The sequence below is a fragment of the Myxine glutinosa genome, chromosome 14 (assembly GCF_964187855.1).
Source record: "Myxine glutinosa chromosome 14, kmMyxGlut1.1, whole genome shotgun sequence".
In the NCBI taxonomy this organism is placed as follows: domain Eukaryota; kingdom Metazoa; phylum Chordata; class Myxini; order Myxiniformes; family Myxinidae; genus Myxine; species Myxine glutinosa.
The window spans coordinates 25,612,800-25,640,578 of NC_136274.1; the positions used below are offsets into that span (position 1 = coordinate 25,612,800).

General features: G+C 39.3%; 1 protein-coding gene across 5 annotated transcripts; it reads right to left on the reverse strand.

Annotated features, from left to right (window-relative positions):
* Positions 1-15: 15 nt before the first annotated feature.
* VPS26C (VPS26 endosomal protein sorting factor C) lies at positions 16-27,659 on the reverse strand. 5 transcript variants are annotated; one of them, XM_068135335.2, is made up of 12 exons: positions 27,556-27,659; positions 25,661-25,785; positions 25,215-25,261; positions 24,106-24,152; positions 20,371-20,465; positions 18,133-18,276; positions 17,847-17,999; positions 5,361-5,441; positions 5,174-5,248; positions 4,815-4,965; positions 826-978; positions 16-653 (listed from the first exon to the last, which is right to left on the reverse strand). In XM_068135335.2, exons 5-12 carry the CDS (start codon positions 20,425-20,427, stop codon positions 571-573), a joined length of 897 nt encoding a protein of 298 aa, XP_067991436.1. In that variant the 5' UTR covers positions 20,428-20,465; positions 24,106-24,152; positions 25,215-25,261; positions 25,661-25,785; positions 27,556-27,659; the 3' UTR covers positions 16-570. The 5 variants fall into 5 exon arrangements, with proteins under 5 accessions (XP_067991436.1, XP_078624177.1, XP_078624178.1 ...); XM_078768051.1 differs by lacking the exons at positions 24,106-24,152; positions 25,661-25,785; positions 27,556-27,659 and having other exon boundaries at positions 25,215-25,256; XM_078768052.1 differs by lacking the exons at positions 24,106-24,152; positions 25,215-25,261; positions 25,661-25,785; positions 27,556-27,659 and adding an exon at positions 21,164-21,305.
* Between the last annotated feature and the right edge of the window lie 120 nt (positions 27,660-27,779).

Consider the following 27,779-nt stretch of genomic DNA (forward strand, 5'->3'; position numbering starts at 1 on the left):
TTTTCCACACATTAGTTCATGTACATAATTTTTAATTCAGACTTTATGACATTTATTATTGCATCTCCAAATGCAAGAGTTATTCATACTTGCTAAAAAAAATAAAAAAATAATGAAAGTGCAATCGAATGGAAATTCCACGTACAGGGAATAATCGAGAAATTAGAAAAATAAGTACACGGAAATACGAATCAAAAGAAACATTTGCAGAAACGACTAACAGTTTTGATAGCCGGGGTATCAATTTGAACAAAATAATATATATTAGAAAACAAGCAATGCAAGTATAATGGACGAAGAAAAAAAAGACAAACAACTGCAGCGGAGATTTAGAAACCTTCCAGTGAACTGTGCACGTACACAAAAGCAAGATCGTGTACGAGTTCATAAATGGCAAGGGGGCCGTCATCGATCGCATCGTTTGTAATCGAAAATTTGCACATTGTTTGAACATCACAATCACAGGCGTTAGGACTCGCACGTGCCAAAATGGCGCCAAACTGGCATCACAACATTGCGGCCGCGAAACCGACAATGGCACAAAACAAAGAACCGCTTGTTGTGCGACGGTCAGTTTCGTACGAGCTTGAGTGGGAAGTTTTCTGTGATCATGTGATCATCTTTGAGTACAATGATGATGTTAAGTTCGAACTCTGGAGATAAAAATGGGAAGGACAATGGTGGTTATTGAAATAGGATGATGGGCCAGGAGGAGTGGTGCTTCCCAAGGAGGTGAAATTAGGGGATAAACAAAGAAAATGTTAATGAAGACCGATTGTTTCACGTGGAGAGATATAACAGCAACGAAAAAGAGGGTGTAGTTACCGATCTTGAACGTTGACGTGTTGAGTGTAGAGCAAGTGAAAAGACGAGGAAGGTGCATGTGAAGGAGTATCGGAAGTCCCCTGCAAACCTCACCATCCGCCACCTGCACACGCTGCACCTCTGACAATTCCTTCCCGTAACCTTCTGCGCATCCTGCACAAAAACATACTCCGATTGTTTATTCACAAAAATAATGTCTTTTCTCCAGAAATATCAACAATCTGAGGTTATTCAAAGTAGTGCAGCAAATCGAGAGAATGCCAACATCGGTGAATGGAGAGGAGGAAGAGGAATAACAAAGAGCACCTACAGTCGTGGCTAAAAATATTGGCACCCTTGCACTTTTTTCAAATAATTCACCATTTCTTCCAGAAAATTGTTGAAATTAAAAAACCTTTTGGTATCCACATATGTATTTCTTTAGCTTGCAGTGCAGCAAAACAAAACTGGAGCTTCCAGGGAAGCAGAACTCAACTGAACTGACTGGACAACTTCAAAGTAGGTCAGTTATCTGTACTAGATTTGACTTAAATGAAAAGCCAACAACCTTGTGTAATAATTTTAATTGTAATTTAATTGTAATTAATTGTAATTGTAATTAATTGTAATTTAATTGTAATGAATTTTAATTGTAATTTAATTGTAATTTTAATTTTAATAATAATGGCCTCAAAACGATCATTCTATTTTATATTCTTGTGTAATAATTTTAAGGTCCTTGTATCCTTATACTTGTCCTTGTTTTACAATCGATACAATGTTACACTTTGCAACAATGTTGCAAAAATATACTTGTGTAGATAAAAGGAAACGGGTGTAATTCGCTTTCAAAGTCACCCACCCCCACATCTTGTCCCAGTTTGCTTTTCTCAAGAGCTGAAAAAAATATGCCGGCCTATAGCGGCCATTTTGTGACAGATCGGGTTGACATGCGATAGCAACCTACCTTGTGTGGTAAGAGTCTCACACACCAAGTTTGATAAAAATCCATAAATATTTGTGGACGTTAAAGTCTTAACGTCGTTTCGGAGCTGAAAACAATATGGCGGCCCATGGCGGCCATTTTGTGACGGATCGGGTTGGAATGCAATTGCAACCTACCTTGTGTGGCAAGGGTTAAACAACCTAAGTTTGATCAAAATCTGTTAATATTTGTGGACGCAAGAGTGTTAACGTCGTTTTCATGACCAAAAACAAAATGGTCGCCTAAGTCCGCCATTTGTCAACGGATCGGGCTGAAATGTAATGCCATCCTGCTCCTTGGGGTAAGGATGCTGCATGTCAAGTTTGATCAGAATCGGTTGATATTTGTGGACGCTGGAGTGTTAACGTCGAAAAGTTAACGGACAACAGACGATAACGACAGACAACGGACGTCGGAGGGTTCAGTATGTGATGAACTCAACTGGACGTTAGTCCAGTTGAGTTAAAAAGCTGAAAATATTACTAAATGTTAGCTTATTCCACACAGAAATCCTAAAATGGCCCAGACAATATTATTGGTACATTTTAGAAGTTGTTAGAAATAATTGGATTTCAAGCAGGTGATTCTCCTTTACTTTGGAATTGAACTCACCTGTGGTGATTTGCAGGTGCTTGCAATATAAAAATCACTCATTCAACCAGTTTGAATGGAGAGAAGGAGTCATTCTGCTGTTGTGTCTGTTTGTACCGCAATGAGCATGGAGAAAAGAAAGAAAAGCAGAGAATTGTCTGAGGAGGTCAGACACAAGATTTCAGCCAAGCATGGACAATCTTAAGGCTACAAGTCCATCTCCAGAGACCATGATGTTCCTGTGTCCACCGTACACAATGTTATCAGGAAGTTTAAGGCCCATTGCACTGTTGCCAACCTCCCTGGACGTGGCCACAAGAGAAAACTTGATCGTAGATTGCAGTGAAGGATTGTTCGAATGGTGGAGAAAGCACCTCGATCAACTGCTAAACAGATTCAAGCTGACCTTCAGACACAAGGTACGATAGTTTCAACTCGCACCATCTGTCACCACCTCAATGAAAGGAGACACAGGAGGACCCCACTGCTGCTGAGGGAGAGACATAAGAAAGCCTGACTGGAGTTTGCTAAAACACACCTGAACAAGCCAAAATCATTCTGGGAGAATGTCCTGTGGACAGATGAGACCAAATTAGAGCTTATTGGTAAAGCACATCATCTCTATGTTTACAGAAAACAAAATGAAGGCTTCAAAGAAAAGAACACCTTCCCCACAGTCAAAGATGGAGCAGATTCAGTGATGTTTTGGGTTGCTGTGCTGCCTCTGGCACTGGGTACCTTGAATGTGTGCATGGCATCATGAAATCAGGAGATTACCAAGGCATTTTTTGAGCACAACGTTGAACCCAGTGTCAGAAAGCTGGGTCTTCGTCAAAGGTCATGGGTCTTGCAGCAGGATAATGAAACCAAACACACTTTTAAAAGCACCCAGGAATGGTTCAAGACAAAACGCTGGACTGTTCTGAAGTGGCCAGGAATGAGTCCAGATCTAAATACCATTGAACACCTGTGGGGAGATCTGAAAACAGCAGTTGGGAGAAGGAACCCTTCAAATCTGGGAGGACTGGAGCAGTTTGCACAAGAAGAGTGGGCCAAACTGTTAATAGAGAGGTGTAGGAAGCTCATTCATGGCTATAGGAAGCACTTGACTGCAGTTATTTTGTCCAAAGGTTGTGCTACCAAATATTAAGTGTAGGGTGTCAATAATTTTGTCAATGCCATTTCTATTTTATTTTCGAAAAGGATATATTAAGTTCTGAATCAAAAACAAAGGTTCTGCAATATTAACAATGAAATCAAGAATTATGGAGACCAAATACTTTTGTGAATTTCAACTTATTTTTAGCGAAAATTGTGAGTTATTTGAAAAAAGTGCAAGGATGCCAATATTTTTGGCCACGACTGTACATCTGTCCTATTCAAATGACCTGCCTTACACACCATTTCTCCATCTGAAAGGCAAACCCAACTAAGGGAACCCAAAGCTCCTAGGCAGAGCCCACAGCCAGTGTCTATCAGTCCTTCAATGAGCCCGAGCCCAACATCAAGTTCACCTGTAGTCAAACCTGTCAAGTCTTTCACAATCCTCCAAATCTGGCCGCAGCTCATCATGTCAGTCTCTGGTACACATCCTCTCCTGTACCTTCGCTACTAAACGATGGAATCATGTTGGACACTGCTCTTTTAAAAGCTGAATATCTTAATACTGTCTTTACTGAAAATTCCAAGATTCCAAATCCCTCCCTTCCCCTACAAACCATTTTCACCCATATTAGAGATTGTTCTCTGCAGCATGAAGACCTCCTCTGAAACTGGACTTGACGCAAATGGAACTGCAATTCGGTCCTTTGCTCTACTCTTTCTTCACACATTCCAAGAGGTTTCTTTGATCAAAGCAAACAACACTTGCACTCACAGAAGAACCACCTTTAGAAGCCATTTCCCCCCGCAGAGCAGGGGTTGGCCTTTTTCGGGCACTGTGGTCCCCTTTTTGAAACAATGTTTTATGGCCGGATGCCCTTCCTGCAGCCAACCCTGTTTGTCTTTTGCGACACACAGGGAATTACCAGTGAGCTGGTACTCAATTTGCCGACCTCGGAAGGATGACAGGCTGAGTCAACCCCCCTGGTGTTAATTCAGCGATCGACCGGGATTCGAACCCAGGATCCTAGGATCCCAAGCCGGCACCTTAACCGCTAAGCCAACACCAGGCTCGACACTTGCACTCACAGGAAGTCCTTAAAGACTGATCCACTGAACTACAGGTCCATCAACTTTCTCCCCATCTTAAATAATAAAGACATTATATCCTCCAATAAGCCAGTCAACTGAAGAACTAGAAGAGCCATATGAAGATATCGTAAAAATACTGGATGAAAAGAAGACAACATATCATGGCGATATTGGGAAAGGTCAATGCTAAACTAGGCCTGAAGTGCGTATATTATTCCACGATACACAAACAAAACCGCACCACAAGTCTCCACGCGGATGAGTTGCAGCTCGATTGAGCGTAGTGGAAGGTCGCAGCGCTCCAAAGTGAGCCAACCGGTTAAAGGACGTGCCAAGGAACATTGAGTAGCACTCAATTCCCCACGAGCTCTCAGCACCGGTACTTCCACATTCTGCAACGCATTGACAAAGGACAGAGTTTAAAACCGGAGACAAGACAGATTAATATGACGGATGGCACCGACATTGATGGAAAGGAGATTCATTAATAACTTGTGCAGCAAAACTGAGATCAGTTTGTTGACACTTTCACAGATAGCTTTGCCACGGTCGTTTGTTTTTGCAAACCTTTAACCCTTCCCCATAATTCCTCTCCCACACCTCTGGAACATTCTGCAGAGATTCCGGTGAAATCAGAAACTTCACAGGAATCGAAGGTAGTGTTTCAGGAGCACTCTGTCACACAAACAAGGTATGGGGTCAGGGTGCGGATGCAGGTAGTCAATCAATGATGCACTCTTCTTGTCCCTCATTTGTGAGCCGAATGTGCATGGGAAAGGAAATGTACCGGGATGTGAATGATGAACTCGCAGGTTTTCTGGAGATCTTTGTTCAGTATAGAACGTTTCATGTCACAGCGCAGGATGTACTGAGGGCAGAGCATCAAGTGCAAGATGAGCCGTAAGGTGCGATGCAACAGGAGGTTGGAGGTAGGTGCGGGCCATGAGAAAGAGAATGAAGAGAAAAGCGGAAATGCCAAATATAAAAAGCAAAACTTAATAATCAAAGAAAAGCAAATATATTTTACGTTAAAGCATCTTTGTGGGATGGTAAAGGGTCATGGCTCGACTCTCGCACTCTTCTGAAGCACTAACCGATTGGTTGATTTATTGAATACCTCCACCACCGAAGGTGGAAGGAGGTGATGTTTTCACCCCTGTTTGTCTGTCTGTCTGTTTGTTTGTCTGTGAGCACGATGTCTCAACAAGTGATGGACGGATTCGGACGAAACTTGGTGGATGAGTTGGTTAGGCGACAAGAACAAGCGATGAGATTTTGGTTCAGGTCCGGATCCAGATCCGGCCTATAAGTGGGTTACAAAACGTATCGACTGCTGTTCTAGTTCATCGATTGATTGATGCAGAGCCTATTAAGGCATTTGCTGATACACCGCCACCGGATACCATCCAGCGCCATTTGCTTCACCTCCACCATGGTCTTCACATTTGTGACGGCTCTTTGGTTACAATTCATGGTGTTTACCTTCTTCCTTTCCTCACCTTTCCCTCAGTCGAGTCTTCTTCAAGACTATTCTGTCTCACCCAACTTCATCGGTTCCCAGAACACCAAGGAACGAATTTTAACATTTTCTCGATAACCTTTAAAGCCAACCATCAATTACTTCCTGCCAACATTCCTTGCCTAATCACAAACCCACACCCATGCTGCGATATAATGAAGGGAATCTCATGGTAGTTCTTCGCACAAGGCCATAGACGTTTTGCTATTGAGCATTCTTCAGACAAGTTCCCTGAATTATAAATGAAAACACATCGTCAGCACGTCTCTGCCAGCATCATGTGCTCGGGTTTGTAAATCTCGCTGAAAATCCCTTCTTTTTCTCAATTTTTAATCTTCTTCCCTTTTCTATTTTGTAAAGTCCTTTGAGATGTTACTTCTAAATAAATAAAAAAGCACGGCAGAGGAGACTGATCAATCGAATAACCTGTACTCGGTCTGTTTTTTGTTGTGTAGCGGTCCCATCTAATTGGTGACATCAGTTTCATTTCCAACCCACAAACTTGTACTCGTCCACATCTGACTAAGTCTCAACATTCTCCTCCAACACAGCATTTCAAACACCACAAACACATGCTCATATGATATATTCTAAGCCCAGGGCTCATAACCAAGCAAGGTTCATGCTTCAGACCAAAGTGCTCAAACAACATATTTTCAGGTCTCAGAGATTTGGCAGACCCGAGTGGAAGGGGGAGGGGAGGGGACTGATATTTAGCGGACCCGAGTGGAAGGTGGCCTGAGATTTGGCGGACCCGAGTGGAAGGGGGGGCCTGAGATTTGGCGGACCCGAGTGGAAGGGGTGCCTCATATTTGGCGGATCTGGGTGGAAGGAGGGCCTGAGATTTGGCAGACCCAAGTGGAAGGGGGGCCTGATATTTGGCGGACCCGAGTGGAAGGGGGCCTGAGATTTGGCAAACCCGAGTGGAAGGGGGGGCCTGATATTTGGCGGACCCGAGTGGAAGGACGGCCTGAGAAAAATGAGGACCAGTGGCGATGATTCACGCATGCATGCTCACATGCACAAACACGTGCATGGATTGTGATTTGCACGTACACATGCACAATTATGGGTTATACCCGCTTGGCTTTGGTGTTGCTTTTGGTTTTGCTTTGGCATGTTTTGTTTTGTTTTGCATGACATCATATGCTGTGTATTGTATGCACACATTATTTTAATTAATTATATACATATTGTGCACATGTTGCATTGTATACACACATGTTGTGTGTGGCATGTGCGGTGGTGTGTTGTGAGCACGTATCTTGTGCATGACATGTTGCACATATTTTGCGCGCGCGCGCACACACACACACATACACACACACACACACACACACACACACACACACACACACACACACACACACACATTTAGGATTTATGCATCATTTCGAAAGTCATGAGTTCCTGTAACAACCTGATGAGGTGTTTGTTTGGTTTCTTTTTCTCTCGATTCGGCTTGCAAGGAAAACAAACGCCTCTCATGTAGCAACATGTTCACAGCACTTTGTGCCGATGATAGCGATGCTGAGTACAATTTGTCATTTGAGGCGCTTGTACATGAAACTCCTGACAGCTCAGGTTGCATCTGATGTCCCTCTGCAGGGTCTGAATCCAGACTGTTCATCAAACGCTTTCTAAAAATACAAGACTTGAACGGTTCGGAAAGGCTAAATGTTATTACATCTTCAGTGTGTCACTGCAACACTCTTCAGAAATGGAACCCATTGCTGCTTCTGTCCAACCTTTCATCCAAACTACAGTTTTCCAGAACCTGTTGATAACTTGTCCCAGTATTTTTCCTACTACACCACCTTCTGCCTTCTAGGCCTCTACTGGCACTTCATCTGGTCCAGAAGCTATTCCACTTTTCTCATTGTACATTCAAATTCGTGTGTGCTCACTCTTCAATGTCAATATACGCATTCTCTCTGCCGTCACTTCTTCAAAGATCTGCACACTATCGGCTGCGCATGTCTCCACATTCTTTCGTTTGAATTATGACACTGCCAACCTCATTTCTTATTGCGCAGACAAAAGGGAAACGACCTTTCCTTTTGTGATCTGATATCTAATTTCTGATAAACCATTTTTAGTAAGGCCTGTGAGGAAGGCTGTTTCTCTCTGTTCAGCCTCTTTGCTCAGCTCTTCTTTCTTTCCCGATCTGTTTTACAATAATTGCTTCCCGCGCTGTATATTGACATCACGTGATCACAATCCAAAGCTGGGTTTCTTTTTCAGCAAATTATTTCACCAACTGCTCAAGTAGTTTCACTTCCATCCATTTCCAGTTCCTCAATTCCTCAGTAAACTCCTTATAAAAAAAAGAAAAGGAAAAAAAAGAAGGTAAAACTCTTCTTTATTTGCTGTAATTTTTGCTGTAAAACTCTCCAATAATTGCTATCTCTACTTTCTTGAAAGCTTGTGGTCCTGGGCAGCACAAACAGACCTACCTGACACTTGGACATCCAAACGTATCTTAGCAGCTCAAATAGATGGCATGGAAAATGAAAACAACCAATTAAACTTGCCGAACTTGAACGGAACTCACAAGACCACTTGGAACTGGTGAGGACGACAAAGTAAGTAAAAATACTGAACTGTTCAGTAGTAAAAATAAATACTGTTCAGTAGTAAAATACTGTTGAGTAGTAAAATACTGTTGAGTAGTAAAATACTGTTGAGTAGTAAAATACTGTTGAGTAGTAAAATACAGTTCAGTAGTAAAATACTGTTCAGTAGTAAAATACTGTTCAGTAGTAAAAATACTGTTCAGTTCAGAAAAATAGTGTTCAGTAGTAAAAATACTGTTCAGTTCAGAAAAATAGTGTTCAGTAGTAAAATACTGTTCAGTAGTAAAATACTGTTCAGTAGTAAAAATACTGTTCAGTACAGAAAAATACTGTTCAGTAGTAAAAAATACTGTTCAGTTCAGAAAAATAGTGTTCAGTAGTAAAAATACTGTTCAGTTCAGAAAAATAGTGTTCAGTAGTAAAATACTGTTCAGTTCAGAAAAATAGTGTTCAGTTAGGCTACCAGCTAGGGGGGTCAACCGGTACCAAATTGAGGGAGTAAGGCTAATAATGATTTTTGACAAGGTTTTTACCTCTAGAATAAGAAAATATGTGATAGCAAATTCAACGATGTAGCTAAATGTGTGTTATCACCCATTTTCAAAATGGCCGCCACTTTACATACAAAATTTAACGTTGTTGTTGTTTTGTTTGCTTTTTTTTCTGTAGGAACGGTGGTCGGAGCAACGAGCAACGGAGTAGATAGAAAGTAGATGCTATACGATTAGAATAGAAATAATAGTACACACCAAGTGATGAGGTCTACTAATTTTCCAAAATGAATGCCATCTACTGAATGCCAGTTATTTTCGTGCATATTTTGTGCATAAAGTTGTTGCTATGATGGCAGCCATTTTGTGAAATTGGGCGCCATATTGGATTCTATCTTCTTGGATTCAAGTTCAGATGATGTATTTCATACTTTAAGAGAGTTGTAAAGTCTTAAACATCTCAAAACGCAATGCTATTTGTTACAAATTCCAACAAGAATATGAAACATGGTGTTTTTAATAGAAAAACATGCATTTTGGCGGCCATTTTGAAAATGAGGTGATAACACCCATTTAGCTACATGGTTGAATTTGCTATCACATATTTTCATATTCTAGGGGTAAAGACCTATCCAAAAATCAATATTAGGCTTACTCCCTCATTTTGGTACCAATGGACCCTATTTTGGGGGTCTGGCTGATGGCCTAAGTAGTAAAAATACTGTTCAGTTCAGAAAAAGTGTTCAGTAGTAAAAATACTGTTCAGTTCAGAAAAATACTGTTCAGTAGTAAAAATACTGTTCAGTTCAGAAAAATACTGTTCAGTAGTAAAATACTGTTCAGTTCAGAAAAATACTGTTCAGTAGTAAAAATACTGTTCAGTTCAGAAAAATAGTGTTCAGTAGTAAAATACTGTTCAGTTCAGAAAAATAGTGTTCAGTAGTAAAATACTGTTCAGTTCAGAAAAATAGTGTTCAGTAGTAAAAATACTGTTCAGTTCAGAAAAATTGTGTTCAGTAGTAAAATTGTGTTCAGTAGTAAAATAGTGTTCAGTAGTAAAATACTGTTCAGTTCTGAAAAATAGTGTTCAGTAGTAAAATACTGTTCAGTTCAGAAAAATAGTGTTCAGTAGTAAAAATACTGTTCAGTTCAGAAAAATACTGTTCAGTAGTAAAAATACTGTTCAGTTCAGAAAAATACTGTTCAGTAGTAAAAATACTGTTCAGTTCAGAAAAATTGTGTTCAGTAGTAAAATTGTGTTCAGTAGTAAAATACTGTTCAGTAGTAAAATACTGTTCAGTTCTGAAAAATAGTGTTCAGTAGTAAAATACTGTTCAGTTCAGAAAAATAGTGTTCAGTTGTAAAAATACTGTTCAGTTCAGAAAAATAGTGTTCAGTAGTAAAAAATACTGTTCAGTTCAGAAAAATAGTGTTCAGTCGTAAAAATACTGTTCAGTTCAGAAAAATAGTGTTCAGTAGTAAAAATACTGTTCAGTTCAGAAAAATAGTGTTCAGTAGTAAAATACTGTTCAGTTCAGAAAAATAGTGTTCAGTAGTAAAAATACTGTTCAGTTCAGAAAAATAGTGTTCAGGAGTAAAAATACTGTTCAGTTCAGAAAAATTGTGTTCAGTAGTAAAATTGTGTTCAGTAGTAAAATAGTGTTCAGTAGTAAAATACTGTTCAGTAGTAAAATACTGTTCAGTTCTGAAAAATAGTGTTCAGTAGTAAAATACTGTTCAGTTCAGAAAAATAGTGTTCAGTTGTAAAAATACTGTTCAGTTCAGAAAAATAGTGTTCAGTAGTAAAAAATACTGTTCAGTTCAGAAAAATAGTGTTCAGTCGTAAAAATACTGTTCAGTTCAGAAAAATAGTGTTCAGTAGTAAAATACTGTTCAGTTCAGAAAAATAGTGTTCAGTAGTAAAATACTGTTCAGTTCAGAAAAATAGTGTTCAGTAGTAAAAAATACTGTTCAGTTCAGAAAAATACTGTTCAGTAGTAAAAATACTGTTCAGTTCAGAAAAATAGTGTTCAGTAGTAAAATACTGAACAGTATGGCAGGGTGAGTAGTAGTATAAGTAGTGACACTGTGAGTGAGTAGTATAAGTGAGTGAGTGAGTGAGTGAGTGTGAGTGTGAGTGTGAGTGAGTGTGAGTGAGTGTGAGTGAGTGAGTAGTATAAGTCAACATTGAGTAGTAAAAATACTGTTCAGTAGTAAAATACTGTTCAGTTCAGAAAAATAGTGTTCAGTAGTAAAAATACTGTTCAGTTCAGAAAAATAGTGTTCAGTAGTAAAAATACTGTTCAGTTCAGAAGAATAGTGTTCAGTAGTAAAATACTGTTGAGTAGTAAAAATACTGTTGAGTAGTAAAAATACTGTTCAGTTCAGAAAAATACTGTTCAGTAATAAAAATACTGTTCAGTTCAGAAAAATAGTGTTCAGTAGTAAAAAATACTGTTCAGTAGTAAAATAGTGTTCAGTAGTAAAATACTGCTCAGTAGTAAAATAGTGTTCAGCAGTAAAAAATACTGTTCAGTTCAGAAAAATAGTGTTCAGTAGTAAAAATACTGTTCAGTTCAGAAAAATAGTGTTCAGTAGTAAAAATACTGTTCAGTTCAGAAAAATAGTGTTCAGTAGTAAAAATACTGTTCAGTAGTAAAAATACTGTTCAGTTCAGAAAAATAGTGTTCAGCAGTAAAATACTGTTGAGTAGGAAAAATACTGTTGAGTGGTAAAAATACTGTTCAGTAGTAAAATACTGTTGAGTAGTAAAAATACTGTTCAGTTCAGAAAAATACTGTTCAGTAGTAAAAATACTGTTCAGTTCAGAAAAATAGTGTTCAGTAGTAAAAAAAATAATGTTCAGTAGTAAAATAGTGTTCAGTAGTAAAAATACTGTTCAGTTCAGAAAAATAGTGTTCAGTAGTAAAATACTGTTCAGTTCAGAAAAATAGTGTTCAGAAGTAAAAATACTGTTCAGTTCAGAAAAATAGTGTTCAGGAGTAAAAATACTGTTCAGTTCAGAAAAATAGTGTTCAGTAGTAAAATACTGTTCAGTAGTAAAATACTGTTCAGTAGTAAAATACTGTTCAGTCGTAAAATACTGTTCAGTAGTAAAATACTGTTCAGTAGTAAAATACTGTTCAGTTCAGAAAAATAGTGTTCAGTAGTAAAAATAGTGTTCAGTTCAGAAAAATAGTGTTCAGTAGTAAAATACTGTTGAGTAGTAAAAATACTGTTCCTGGTCGTAAAATACTGTTGAGTAGTAAAATACTGTTCAGTAGTAAAATGCTGTTGAGTAGTAAAATACTGTTCAGTAGTAAAATACTGTTCAGTAGTAAAATACTGTTCAGTTCAGAAAAATAGTGTTCAGTAGTAAAAATACTGTTCAGTTCAGAAAAATAGTGTTCAGTAGTAAAATACTGTTCAGTAGTAAAATACTGTTCAGTAGTAAAATACTGTTCAGTAGTAAAATACTGTTCAGTAGTAAAATACTGTTCAGTAGTAAAATACTGTTCAGTAGTAAAATACTGTTGAGTAGTAAAAATACTGTTCCTGGTTGTAAAATACTGTTGAGTAGTAAAATACTGTTGAGTAGTAAAATACTGTTGAGTAGTAAAATACTGTTGAGTAGTAAAATACTGTTGAGTAGTAAAATACTGTTGAGTAGTAAAATACTGTTCAGTAGTAAAATACTGTTCAGTAGTAAAATACTGTTCAGTAGTAAAATACTGTTCAGTTCAGAAAAATAGTGTTCAGTTGTAAAAATACTGTTCAGTTCAGAAAAATAGTGTTCAGTAGTAAAAAATACTGTTCAGTTCAGAAAAATAGTGTTCAGTCGTAAAAATACTGTTCAGTTCAGAAAAATAGTGTTCAGTAGTAAAAATACTGTTCAGTTCAGAAAAATAGTGTTCAGTAGTAAAATACTGTTCAGTTCAGAAAAATAGTGTTCAGTAGTAAAAATACTGTTCAGTTCAGAAAAATAGTGTTCAGTCGTAAAAATACTGTTCAGTTCAGAAAAATAGTGTTCAGGAGTAAAAATACTGTTCAGTTCAGAAAAATTGTGTTCAGTAGTAAAATTGTGTTCAGTAGTAAAATAGTGTTCAGTAGTAAAATACTGTTCAGTAGTAAAATACTGTTCAGTTCTGAAAAATAGTGTTCAGTAGTAAAATACTGTTCAGTTCAGAAAAATAGTGTTCAGTTGTAAAAATACTGTTCAGTTCAGAAAAATAGTGTTCAGTAGTAAAAAATACTGTTCAGTTCAGAAAAATAGTGTTCAGTCGTAAAAATACTGTTCAGTTCAGAAAAATAGTGTTCAGTAGTAAAATACTGTTCAGTTCAGAAAAATAGTGTTCAGTAGTAAAATACTGTTCAGTTCAGAAAAATAGTGTTCAGTAGTAAAAATACTGTTCAGTTCAGAAAAATACTGTTCAGTAGTAAAAATACTGTTCAGTTCAGAAAAATAGTGTTCAGTAGTAAAATACTGAACAGTATGGCAGGGTGAGTAGTAGTATAAGTAGTGACACTGTGAGTGAGTAGTATAAGTGAGTGAGTGAGTGAGTGAGTGTGAGTGTGAGTGTGAGTGTGAGTGAGTGTGAGTGAGTGTGAGTGAGTGAGTGTGAGTGAGTGTGAGTGAGTGAGTAGTATAAGTCAACATTGAGTAGTAAAAATACTGTTCAGTAGTAAAATACTGTTCAGTTCAGAAAAATAGTGTTCAGTAGTAAAAATACTGTTCAGTTCAGAAAAATAGTGTTCAGTAGTAAAAATACTGTTCAGTTCAGAAGAATAGTGTTCAGTAGTAAAATACTGTTGAGTAGTAAAAATACTGTTCAGTTCAGAAAAATACTGTTCAGTAATAAAAATACTGTTCAGTTCAGAAAAATAGTGTTCAGTAGTAAAAAATACTGTTCAGTAGTAAAATAGTGTTCAGTAGTAAAATACTGCTCAGTAGTAAAATAGTGTTCAGCAGTAAAAAATACTGTTCAGTTCAGAAAAATAGTGTTCAGTAGTAAAAATACTGTTCAGTTCAGAAAAATAGTGTTCAGTAGTAAAAATACTGTTCAGTAGTAAAAATACTGTTCAGTTCAGAAAAATAGTGTTCAGCAGTAAAATACTGTTGAGTAGGAAAAATACTGTTGAGTGGTAAAAATACTGTTCAGTAGTAAAATACTGTTGAGTAGTAAAAATACTGTTCAGTTCAGAAAAATACTGTTCAGTAGTAAAAATACTGTTCAGTTCAGAAAAATAGTGTTCAGTAGTAAAAAAAATAATGTTCAGTAGTAAAATAGTGTTCAGTAGTAAAAAAAAGTGTTCAGTAGTAAAAAATAGTGTTCAGTTCAGAAAAATAGTGTTCAGGAGTAAAAAATACTGTTCAGTTCAGAAAAATAGTGTTCAGTAGTAAAAAATACTGTTCAGTTCAGAAAAATACTGTTCAGTTCAGAAAAATACTGTTCAGTTCAGAAAAATACTGTTCAGTAGTAAAATACTGTTGAGTAGTAAAAATACTGTTGAGTAGTAAAATACTGTTGAGTAGTAAAAATACTGTTTCGAGTAGTAAAATACTGTTCAGTAGTAAAATACTGTTGAGTAGTAAAAATACTGTTCAGTTCAGAAAAATACTGTTCAGTTCAGAAAAATAGTGTTCAGTTCAGAAAAATAGTGTTCAGTCGTAAAAATACTGTTCAGTTCAGAAAAATAGTGTTCAGTAGTAAAAATACTGTTGAGTAGTAAAAATACTGTTGAGTAGTAAAAATACTGTTCAGGAGTAAAATACTGTTGAGTAGTGAAAATACTGTTCAGTTCAGAAAAATACTGTCCAGTAGTAAAAAATACTGTTCAGTTCAGAAAAATAGTGTTCAGTAGTAAAAAAAAATAATACTGTTCAGTAGTAAAATAGTGTTCAGTAGTAAAATACTGTTCAGTAGTAAAATAGTGTTCAGTAGTAAAAAATACTGTTCAGTTCAGAAAAAGAGTGTTCAGTAGTAAAATACTGTTGAGTAGTAAAAATACTGTTGAGTAGTAAAAATACTGTTCAGGAGTAAAATACTGTTGAGTAGTGAAAATACTGTTCAGTTCAGAAAAATACTGTCCAGTAGTAAAAATATTGTTCAGTTCAGAAAAATAGTGTTCAGTAGTAAAAAAAAAAATAATACTGTTCAGTAGTAAAATAGTGTTCAGTAGTAAAATACTGTTCAGTAGTAAAATAGTGTTCAGTAGTAAAAAATACTGTTCAGTTCAGAAAAATAGCGTTCAGTAGTAAAAAATACTGTTCAGTTCAGAAAAATAGTGTTCAGTTGTAAAAATACTGTTCAGTTCAGAAAAATACTGTTCAGTTCAGAAAAATACAGTTCAGAAAAATACTGTTCAGTAGTAAAATACTGTTCAGTAGTAAAATACTGTTGAGTCGTAAAAATACTGTTCCTGGTAGTAAAATACTGTTCAGTAGTAAAATACTGTTGAGTAGTAAAAATACTGTTCCTGGTAGTAAAATACTGTTCAGTAGTAAAATACTGTTCAGTAGTAAAATACTGTTCAGTAGTAAAATACTGTTCAGTCGTAAAATACTGTTCAGTAGTAAAATACTGTTCAGTAGTAAAATACTGTTCAGTTCAGAAAAATAGTGTTCAGTAGTAAAAATAGTGTTCAGTTCAGAAAAATAGTGTTCAGTAGTAAAATACTGTTGAGTAGTAAAAATACTGTTCCTGGTCGTAAAATACTGTTGAGTAGTAAAATACTGTTCAGTAGTAAAATGCTGTTGAGTAGTAAAATACTGTTCAGTAGTAAAATACTGTTCAGTAGTAAAATACTGTTCAGTTCAGAAAAATAGTGTTCAGTAGTAAAAATACTGTTCAGTTCAGAAAAATAGTGTTCAGTAGTAAAATACTGTTCAGTAGTAAAATACTGTTCAGTAGTAAAATACTGTTCAGTAGTAAAATACTGTTCAGTAGTAAAATACTGTTCAGTAGTAAAATACTGTTCAGTAGTAAAATACTGTTCAGTAGTAAAATACTGTTCAGTTTAGAAAAATACTGTTCAGTTCAGAAAAAGAGTGTTCAGTAGTAAAATACTGTTCAGCAGTAAAATACTGTTGAGTAGCAAAATACTGTTGAGTAGTAAAATACTGTTGAGTAGTAAAATACTGTTCAGTTCAGAAAAATAGTGTTCAGTAGTAAAAATACTGTTCAGTTCAGTAAAATACTGTTCAGTAGTAAAAATACTGTTGAGTAGTAAAATACTGTTGAGTAGTAAAATACTGTTGAGTAGTAAAATACTGTTGAGTAGTAAAATACTGTTGAGTAGTAAAATACTGTTGAGTAGTAAAATACTGTTCAGTAGTAAAATACTGTTGAGTAGTAAAAATACTGTTCCTGGTTGTAAAATACTGTTGAGTAGTAAAATACTGTTGAGTAGTAAAATACTGTTGAGTAGTAAAATACTGTTGAGTAGTAAAATACTGTTGAGTAGTAAAATACTGTTGAGTAGTAAAATACTGTTCAGTAGTAAAATACTGTTCAGTAGTAAAATACTGTTCAGTAGTAAAATACTGTTCAGTTCAGAAAAATAGTGTTCAGTAGTAAAAATACTGTTCAGTTCAGAAAAATAGTGTTCAGTAGTAAAATACTGTTCAGTCGTAAAATACTGTTCAGTAGTAAAATACTGTTGAGTAGTAAAATACTGTTCAGTAGTAAAATACTGTTCAGTCGTAAAATACTGTTCAGTAGTAAAATACTGTTCAGTAGTAAAATACTGTTCAGTAGTAAAATACTGTTCAGTAGTAAAATACTGTTCAGTAGTAAAATACTGTTCAGTAGTAAAATACTGTTCAGTAGTAAAATACTGTTCAGTAGTAAAATACTGTTCAGTAGTAAAATACTGTTCAGTAGTAAAATACTGTTCAGTAGTAAAATACTGTTCAGTAGTAAAATACTGTTCAGTAGTAAAATACTGTTCAGTAGTAAAATACTGTTCAGTTCAGAAAAATACTGTTCAGTAGTAAAATACTGTTCAGTAGTAAAATACTGTTCAGTTCAGAAAAATACTGTTCAGTAGTAAAATACTGTTCAGTAGTAAAATACTGTTCAGTAGTAAAATACTGTTCAGTAGTAAAATACTGTTCAGTTCAGAAAAATACTGTTCAGTAGTAAAATACTGTTCAGTAGTAAAATACTGTTCAGTAGTAAAATACTGTTCAGTAGTAAAATACTGTTCAGTAGTAAAATACTGTTCAGTAGTAAAATACTGTTCAGTAGTAAAATACTGTTCAGTAGTAAAATACTGTTCAGTAGTAAAATACTGTTCAGTAGTAAAATACTGTTCAGTAGTAAAATACTGTTCAGTTCAGAAAAATACTGTTCAGTAGTAAATATACTGAATGGAACAGAACCGGCGAGGACGACAAACATCAACAGCATTCCGGATTTAAACAACACTTCACTTGATTGAAAGACCAAGATGCGGACAAAGCCAGCAAAAAGGTTGGTGCAGTAGAGAAGGTGGAGAGGACCCAACATAGTGAAAAGGAGATGGGGGGGAAGTAGGTATGAGAGGGTGCAGTGGATGGGGGAGGTGGGAAGCATTCTTTGATTGGCAGTCACCCCCATAACGCTGCATACACTGCCTGTTCAAAAAAAATCACACTTGAGCGAAGAAGAGACATAGTAGAAGTAAATCAAGCACAGTTTGTAAACCTGGATGTTGATGAAGAGTCCGTGATAAGTTTCATAAAGGACTTTCTGGCTTCCTTGAGGCTCGATTGGGAATTCAAAAGGAATTTCAGTTCGGCCCAAAGGAAGTCGTCCTGGCTTACAGACCTCCGCACTGCAGTTGACCAGGGTTATTGGCTGGAAAGAAAAGGTCAACGTCACAGGAGGAACGATAACAGGGAGGTAAAAGGTGGAGGACGTGAATGTGACAAAATAAATACGATGGTTGAGGAATGGGAATATGATTGAATAAACCAGTAACATTAAAGACCTTGGCAGAATTGTAGAATGCTTCAAAGACACCAATGGTCTTGCTGCTGAGTTGCAGCGTGACCGAGCCATCCATGGTGAGGGAGATTCCTTGGTGTTGCACTGTCTCTTTGCATTGCACCACAACGACACCTGCAAGGATCTCCTGCAAGAGGAACGTGTAGGTTGCGTGCTGGAACGGTGCTGGGCAGCGGCAATGGGTGGCAATGGCAAGAGGAACCAACTCCCAGCGGGTCGGAGTGGCAATGGGGTTGTTTTGATAATGGGGGTGTTGATGGAGGTTTGATAATGGCGGTTTGATGGGGAGGTGATGCAGAGGTGTGTTGAAAGGGAGGTGAGGGTGTGTTGATGGGGAGGTGAGAATGTGTTGACAGAGATGAGAGGTTGTTGATAGGGAGGTGAGGATTGTGTTGATAGGGAGGTGAGGTGGTGTGTTGATAGGGAGGTGAGGTGGTGTGTTGATAGGGAGGTGAGGGGTGTGTTGATAGGGAGGTGAGGTGGTGTGTTGATAGGGAGGTGAGGTGGTGTAGATAGGGAGGTGAGGTGGTGTGTTGATAGGGAGGTGAGGTGGTGTGTTGATAGGGAGGTGAGGTGGTGTGTTGATAGGGAGGTGAGCTGGTGTGTAGATAGTGAGGTGAGGTGGTGTGTTGATAGGGAGGTGAGGTGGTGTGTTGATAGGGAGGTGAGGTGGTGTGTTGGTAGGGAGGTGAGATGGTGTGTTGATCGGGAGGTGAGGTGGTGTGTTGATAGGGAGGTGAGGCGGTGTGTTGATCGGGAGGTGAGGTGGTATGTTGATCGGGAGGTGAGGTGGTATGTTGATCGGGAGGTGAGGTGGTGTGTTGATAGGGAGGTGAGGCGGTGTGTAGATAGGGAGGTGAGGTGGTATGTTGATCAGGAGGTGAGGTGGTGTGTTGATAGGGAGGTGAGGTGGTATGTTGATGGGAGGTGAGGTGGTGTGTTGATAGGGAGGTGAGGTGGTGTGTTGATCGGGAGGTGAGGTGGTGTGTTGATAGGGAGGTGAGGTGGTGTGTTGGTAGGGAGGAGAGGTGCTGTGTTGGTAGGGAGGAGAGGTGCTGTGTTGATAGGGAGGTGAGGTGGTGTGTTGATAGGGAGGTGAGGTGGTGTGTTGATAGGGAGGTGAGGTGGTGTGTTGATCGGGAGGTGAGGTGGTGTGTTGATCGGGAGGTGAGGTGGTGTGTTGATAGGGAGGTGAGGTGGTGTGTTGATAGGGAGGTGAGGTGGTGTGTTGATCGGGAGGTGAGGTGGTGTGTTGATAGGGAGGTGAGGCGGTGTGTTGATAGGGAGGTGAGGCGATGTGTTGATAGGGAGGTGAGGCGGTGTGTTGATAGGGAGGTGAGGTGGTGTGTTGATAGGGAGGTGAGGTGGTGTGTTGATAGGGAGGTGAGGTGGTGTTGATAGGGAGGTGAGGTGGTGTGTTGATAGGGAGGTGAGGTGGTGTGTTGATAGGGAGGTGAGGTGGTGTGTTGATAGGGAGGTGAGGTGGTGTGTTGATAGGGAGGTGAGGTGGTGTGTTGATAGGGAGGAGAGGTGGTGTGTTGATAGGGAGGTGAGGTGGTGTTGATAGGGAGGTGAGGTGGTGTGTTGATGGGGAGGTGAGGTGGTGTGTTGATGGGGAGGTGAGGTGGTGTGTTGATGGGGAGGTGAGGTGGTGTGTTGATAGGGAGGTGAGGTGGTGTGTTGATAGGGAGGTGAGGTGGTGTTGATATGGAGGTGAGGTGGTGTTGATATGGAGGTGAGGTGGTGTTGATATGGAGGTGAGGTGGTGTGTTGATAGGGAGGTGAGGTGGTGTTGATGGGGAGGTGAGGTGGTGTGTTGATGGGGAGGTGAGGTGGTGTGTTGATGGGGAGGTGAGGTGGTGTGTTGATGGGGAGGTGAGGTGGTGTGTTGATAGGGAGGTGAGGTGGTGTGTTGATAGGGAGGTGAGGTGGTGTGTTGATAGGGAGGTGAGGTGGTGTGTTGATGGGGAGGTGAGGTGGTGTGTTGATGGGGAGGTGAGGTGGTGTGTTGATGGGTTCTAAAATTGCTGAAAACTGACGTAATACATACACGGCCAGATAGACCATTAGACCATGGTCACGTTGAATGACCAAAAACCGTCACAAATGATAGCGTGAGAAAGATTTGGAGGGAACATCACCAGGTTAGGTTATGGTAAAGAGCTTTAAGGGGCGACAGGTAAAGTAAAGGGAAAGGCTTTGGGGGTGAAGATGAACTTACCCCTCGTGAATAAACTTTACTCGCGCGTTTCAATCTGATATCCAGAGAGAGCGCCATTGCATGAAGAATGATTCGCCTGTTATTCCTTCACTGCCCTAATGGAGTTACAAATGTTATCAGTTTATACACAAAGCATCGTAATCCATGAAACGTTAACACACTACAACTACAACTATAACTATAACTATAACTATAACTATAACTATAACCACAACAGTCGTTTGTCAGAATTACACGAAGATGCCAGCAACTGCCCACAGTGCCCAACGCAATAATGTTATTGTCTTCGGTAATCGGTATTCAGTCATTTCCATTTCTCAATTCAATCTTTTATAATACGCCTTATTTCTTTTAATTGCATCCATTATTCTAACTTCATAGTAAATGTTCATAAATGCAAGAAACAGGAGTCAGGTAGGTAAATTTCACTTCCGGGAAATGCCAGATGAATCACCACTGCTAACTACACCTCGTGCCTATCGTATGTGAATGAAGTGTAAACTTGAATAACTTCGCGATCATGATATTTATTGATATACAGTAGTATACAAACATTGCAAATGATGTAAAACAAATCACATCTAGCAAAAACCAAAAATGGGGGAGTTTTATAACAAATTAGAAATACAGTATATTCGGTAATTTATTTGGAACCGTATATTCTGAAAAATGGTGCAATCTGCCTCCTTGCTGCTCGGCACTCAGCATTGAAAAAGGATAAAGCACGGACAAACAACCAAAGATTGGCAATCATGAATAGAGCTGGCTTGTTGGGCCTATCGGCCATAATCACCTCTTGAGTTCAAGTTCCTTGTAAGTGAACCCCATATATGTATGTACTGTATCCGTACTATAACGATAACTAGCAGAGTATTAACGGTCTTGTTCCAAGCAAGCGAACAACACGTTCTTCTGACGCATACCTTTATTTGGGTGGTGTATAGGTAATAGACCTCTGCCTCGATCGTTCCCAAAAATAATAAATAATAATCTGGCAAAAAGCAAAAACATGTGTCCAGTACTGCTTATCTGCATATATAATACATCATGGTTATGTAGCTTGGATAATTCCAATTGCACTGGCCCATGGGCTGACACCAGAGGCCTGAGGCCCATGCGTACTGAGGCCTTTTGCCTTTCCAAAATGGCGGACGCATGATTTTATTTTTCAGGTTACGATGATGGGTGGAGTCGGGTCAGCTGTCCAAGCAATGGGGCAAAGGCAGACAGTCCCTCGCCAAAAACAAAGCAGCTCATAATAAATATATACTAGAACCCGACTGCAAAGCCGCAATGAGCCGGCGAAGCCAAAGCCTCTTGCCACTATTTTACCCATCACTATGGCATCATTAGGTTAGGTAGTTGGTAGTAGGTAGGTGTAGTAGGTACCGTACCTTTTTCAAAATGACACCATTTGCATTCTGCATGAGATTAAACTTTATAAAATTTCCTTCTTGATTAATTCGGTGAATTCCGTCTCAACTTCGGATACTTCCGGCCGTGAAAAACTATCCCCTACGGCCGCGATATTTCTAAAAAAATAATTCTTCGTCAATTTTAGAATATTTGATACCGTTTTCAGCCTCCAAAACGTGGTAATAAGCTTTTTTGAAATATTTTTTTAAATGCTCGAATCTCATTGGTTCCGGTGTTTGGTGACGATTTTCGTTGAAGACAACCAGGGCCCGGGGAACGAGGTTGGTCTTAAAGTATTTTAATTACATATTAGAGGTGCATAAGATTGTGAATCAAACAAAGACGGGTGAAACAAACTCCTATTGAACTTTTTCGCAATTTTATATGCATACTTCCACATCCGCAAGATGGCGACCTCCATTGAGTGATTTGGTTTTTGAAATATTTTTGCAAATGCTCGAATCTCATTGGTTCCGGTGTTTGGTGACGATTTTCGATGAAGATAACCAGGGCCCGTGTGGGCCCGGGGAACGAGGTTGGTCTTAAAGTATTTCAATTACAAATTAGAGGTGCATAAGATTGTGAATCAAACAAAGACGGGTGAAACAAACTCCTATTGAAATTTTTCGCAATTTTTTATGCATACTTCCACATCCGCAAGATGGCGACCTCCATGGAGCGATTTGGTTTTTGAAATATTTTGCAAATGCTCGAATCTCATTGGTTCCGGTGTTTGGTGACGATTTTCGATGAAGATAACCAGGGCCCATGCAGGCCCAGGGAACGAGGTTGGCCTTAAAGTATTTTAATTACAAATTAGAGGTGCATAAGATTGTGAATCAAGAAAAGACAGGTGAAACAAACTCCTATTGAACTTTTTCGCAATTTTTTATGCATACTTCCGCATCCGGAAGATGGCGACCTCCATGGGGCGATTTGGTGCGTCAAAGCTTCGAAATTCTCAAGGGATCCAGCAAAATCTGGCTTTTCAACATAATATGTACGCGTTCATTCACAACACCGGCTTCGCCGGCTACTAGTAACCGACTGCAAAGCCGCAATGAGCCGGCGAAGCCAAAGCCTCTTGCCACTATTTTACCCATCACTATGGCATCAGTAGGTTAGGTAGTTGGTAGTAGGTAGGTGTAGTAGGTACCGTACCTGGTAAGACTTGGTAAAAGAGAAGAGCAGACAGTCCTCCCCAATACCGACATACAATAAATGTCACAAGAAGCTTAAGGAAGTAACTATATGATGTGCTAGCTTAGGGCCTATTTTAAGAAATTTTAACTGGGCTTAACATACGTTTTCACAGTATGTGTGTCGTCTTCTAACTTCAGTCGCTGTCAGGGCTGGTTCTCTCCGGGCACTGCGGCTTCCTCCACCAGAAGAGGTTAGCTTGCAGTAAGATCAGTGCCGACAGATCAGACGATAACACCGTTTCAACGGCAATGTGTGACTGTCGTTAATCAATCCGAGCTTTCTTTCTTTATGTAAACCGCTTATACCATATTTCTGGCCGTGAAAAACTATCCCCGACGGCCGCGAGATTTCTAAAAAATAATTCTTCGTCAATTTTAGAATATTTGACGCCATTTTCAGCGTCCGAAACACGTAATAAGCTTTTTTAAAATATTTTTTCAAATGCTCGAATCTCATTGGTTCCGGTGTTTGGTGACGATTTTCGTTGAAGATAACGAGGTTGGTTTTAACGTATTTTAATTACAAATTAGAGGTGCATTAGATTGTGAATCAAAGATAGACGGGTGAAACAAACTCCTATTGAACTTTTTCGCAATTGTTTTATGCAAACTTCCGCATCCGGTCGATGGCGGTCTCCATTGCGTGATTTGGTTTTAGAAATATTTTTTCAAATGCTCGAATCTCATTGGTTCCGGTGTTTGGTGACGCTTTTCGTTGAAGATAACCAGGCCCATGCGGGCCGAGGTTGGTCTTAAAGTATTTTAATAATAAATTAGAGGTGCATTAGATTGTGAATCAAACAAAGATGGGTGAAAGAAACTCCTATTGAACGTTTTTCAATTTGTTATGCATACTTCCGCATCCGCAAGATGGCGGCCTCCATTGCGCTTTGGAATTCTCAAGCCAAGGCATAATCTGGTTTTCGACATAATACGTACGCGTTTATTGACAACACCGGCTTCGCCGGCTACTAGTACCGACTGCAAAGCCGCAATGAGCCGGCGAAGCCAAAGCCTCTTGCCACTATTTTACCCATCACCATGGCATCAGTAGGTTAGGTAGTTGGTAGTAGGTAGGTAGGTAGTTGGTAGTAGGTAGGTGTAGTAGGTACCGTACCTGGTAAGACTTGGTAAAAGAGAAGAGCAGGCAGACCTCCCCAATACCTGCATACAATAAATGTCACAAGAAGCTTAAGGAAGTAACTATACGATGTGCTAGCTTAAGGCCTATTTTAAGAAATTTTAACTGGGCTTAACATACGTTTTCACAGTATGTGTGTAGTCTTCTAACTTCAGTCACTGTCAGGGCTGGTTCTCTCCGGGCACTGCGGCTTCCTCCACTAGAAGAAGTTAGCTTGCAGTGATTAATTTTGTGAATTCTGTCTCAACTTCGGATATTTCCGGCCGTGAAAAACTATCCGTATTTCTAAACTAAATATGTAAACCGCTTATACCGTATTTCTGGCCGTGAAAAACTATCCCATACGGCCGCGAGATTTCTAAAAAATAATTCTTCGTCAATGTTAGAATATTTGACGCCGTTTTCACCCTCCGAAACACGTAATAAGCTTTAAAAAAAACATTTTTTCAAATGCTCGAATCTCATTGGTTCTGGTGTTTGATGACGATTTTCGTTGAAGATAACGAGGTTGGTCTTAACGTATTTTAATTACTAATTAGAGGTTCATTAGATTGTGAATCAAAGAACGACGGTGAAACAAACTCCTATTGAACTCTTTCGCAATTGTTTTATGCAAACTTCCGCATCCGGTCGATGGCGGCCACCATTCAGTGATTTCATTTTAGAAATATTTTTGCAAATGCTCGACTCTCTGAGTCTGGTGTTTGGTGACGCGTTTCGTTGAAGATAACCAGGCCCGGGCAGGCCGATGTTGGTCTTAAAGTATTTTAATAATACATTGGACGTGCATCAGATTGTGAATCAAACAATGACGGGTGAAAGAAACTCCTAATGAACGTTTTAAATTTGTTATGCATACTTCCACATCCGCAAGATGGCGGCCTCCACTGCGCTTCTGATTCTCGAGCCAAGGCATAATCAGGTTTTCAACATAATACGTACGCGTTCATTGACAACACCGGCTTCGCCGGCTACTAGTACCGACTGCAAAGCCGCAATGAGCCGGCGAAGCCAAAACCTCTTGCCACTATTTTACCCATCACTATGGCATCAGTAGGTTCGGTAGTTGGTAGTAGGTACCGTACCTGGTAAGACTTGGTAAAAGAGAAGAGCAGACAGTCCTCCCCAATACCTGCATACAATAAATGTCACAAGAAGCTTAAGGAAGTAACGATACGATGTGCTAGCTTAAGGCCTATTTTAAGAAGTAGGAAAATTCTCAAGCTCAAACAGTGAAAAAAACGTGACCCATCACTAGGGACATCTACTGCAGCATATTCCCAAAAAGAAGACAATGGTGTCACATCCGATGGCTTTACTTGGTGCAACGTAAAAACCTCTCTCAAGTTACCACGGACTGTTGTCGAATCATGTTTCAGTGATGATAGCACTGGTGGAGGTTGTACCATTTTTCCTTTCATTTCGGTTCTTTTTCTTTCTCCGTAACAGACAACAGTGCCCAAAGCAATGACGATTTAGCTTAGGAAATTTGAGCTTATGATGAGAACTATTTCGAGCAGTATATACTTACGCGTGATTCGGTTGTTTTGCACCAACCTCGTTCCCGGCGTCGCAGACGTGTCGAGGGCGCTGGTAAAATGTCCTGTGTCGAGGGCGCTGATTGGCTGATTCGGTTCTCCGACGGCCACGAGATTTCTAAAAAATAATTCTTCATCAATGTGAGAATATTTGACGCCGTTTTCACCGTCTGAAACGCGTAATAAGCTTTTCAAAAATATTTTTTCAAATGCTCGAATCTCATTGGTTCTGGCGCTTGATGACGATTTTCGTTGAAGATAACGAGGTTGGTCTTAACATATTTTAATTACTAATGAGAGGTTTCATTAGATTGTGAATCAAAGAACGACAGGTGAAACAAACTCCTATTGAACTTTTTCGCAATTGTTTTATGCAAACCTCCGCATCCGGTCGATGGCGCCCATCATTGAGCGCTTTCATTTTAGAAATATTTTTGCAAATGCTCAACTCTCATTGGGTCCGGTGTTTGGTGACGCGTTTTGTTGAAGATAACCAGGCCCGTGCGGGCCGATGTTGGTCTTAAATTATTTTATTAATACATCGGAGGTGCATAAGATTGTGAATCAAACGATTAATGAACGTTTTAAATTTGTTATGCATACTTCCGCCCACGCAAGATGGCTGCGCCCACTGCGCTTTGGATTCTCAAGCCAAGGCATAATCAGGTTTTCAACATAATACGTACTCGTTTATTGACAACACCAGCTTCGCCGGCTATTAGGAAGGTGAGGACAGGTAAGAGGGGAGGCAGGAGAGGGAGGGGTAAGGAAGGGGGTGGGGGGAGTGGAAGGGGGTTCATCACCTTTTCGTCGAATATATGCTGATGAATGTGCCGTTCATCACGTTTCTGAGTTAAGTGTGATGCCGATCAGGAAGAAGAAGTAGCCTTACTACCAACTTCGTACACTTCCGGAATTGTTTGATTTATTTGTGTTCAAATGTCTGGTGATTGTTTTGTATTTATTTATGCTAATGTGTACTTGTATATAACTGTCATTAATTTTAAAAAGGCGTAGGCACTATTGAGCGATTTTTAAAATTACTATTTTATCCCCAAAAATGAACTTTTTTATTTCAGAATTTAATTATTTTTTTTTGGCCTAAAACACTCCCAGGCACTCACTGATGAACCTCTGAAAGTTTGACGAAGATCCGTTCAGCCATTTCTGAGAAAAATAGCGACACACAGACAGACACATACAGACCAACAGCTCTCTTCGTCTTATATGGTAGAATATATATTATATACATACATACATACATACATACATAATGTGACGATTCTGGGAACCGTGAAGAACCGTCATTTTTGCTCGGCAATCGCATACAACGTATAGCTTCCCTAGTTAGTTATTTTCATATTAAATTTTCCAGATAGGCCTCCCTCATGGGTCGTGGGTTTCCAGGGTAACATGCATCGTGAAGGGATTAGCTAAGCTTTAGGCTGTGCACCACAACTACATCATCACCACCTTAACCCACACAACCTCAACCACCGGACAATCAACCACCTATACGCTACCATAAAAAAAATCACCATCCTTCACCACCGGGCTATCAACCACCTCGATGCTACCATTAAAATCATCACCCTCCTTCACCACCGAACAACGACCAACCTCGCACCTTTATTGCTCAACATTCAACCACACTGCTTCAACCACCACCACAGGATACCCACCACTTGACCATCACAAACCTTTGGACATCTGCCTGAACAACGTGGTTGCAAGTAACCTCTTAGACAATGCTGGGGAGTCATGGCATTTGAGCTTGATGGGCAACGTTCAGCAAAGCCAAACACATTCGCCCAATGTTAAGTATGGAACTCCGAGCCGGGCGCCGGTCAAAGAAACACTGAAGGCGGTTTTAAGTCGACAGACTCACGGCAATGATGATGTCATGAGGCCCGTCGGGGCCGATGAGCGCACCACGACAGCTCCAAAGAGGGTGGTGCATGAACCTTGCCTCCGGTAGCCATGCCTGGAAGAGGCGGGGCTTGACCCCCGACCTCGACTGAACCCCTCACCTCTCCAGGCAGATTAAAGGAGGTAATCAGTCAGCAGTCAGGTTGGGTATGCAGACAGTCTGGTTGGTTATGTACGGTTCAA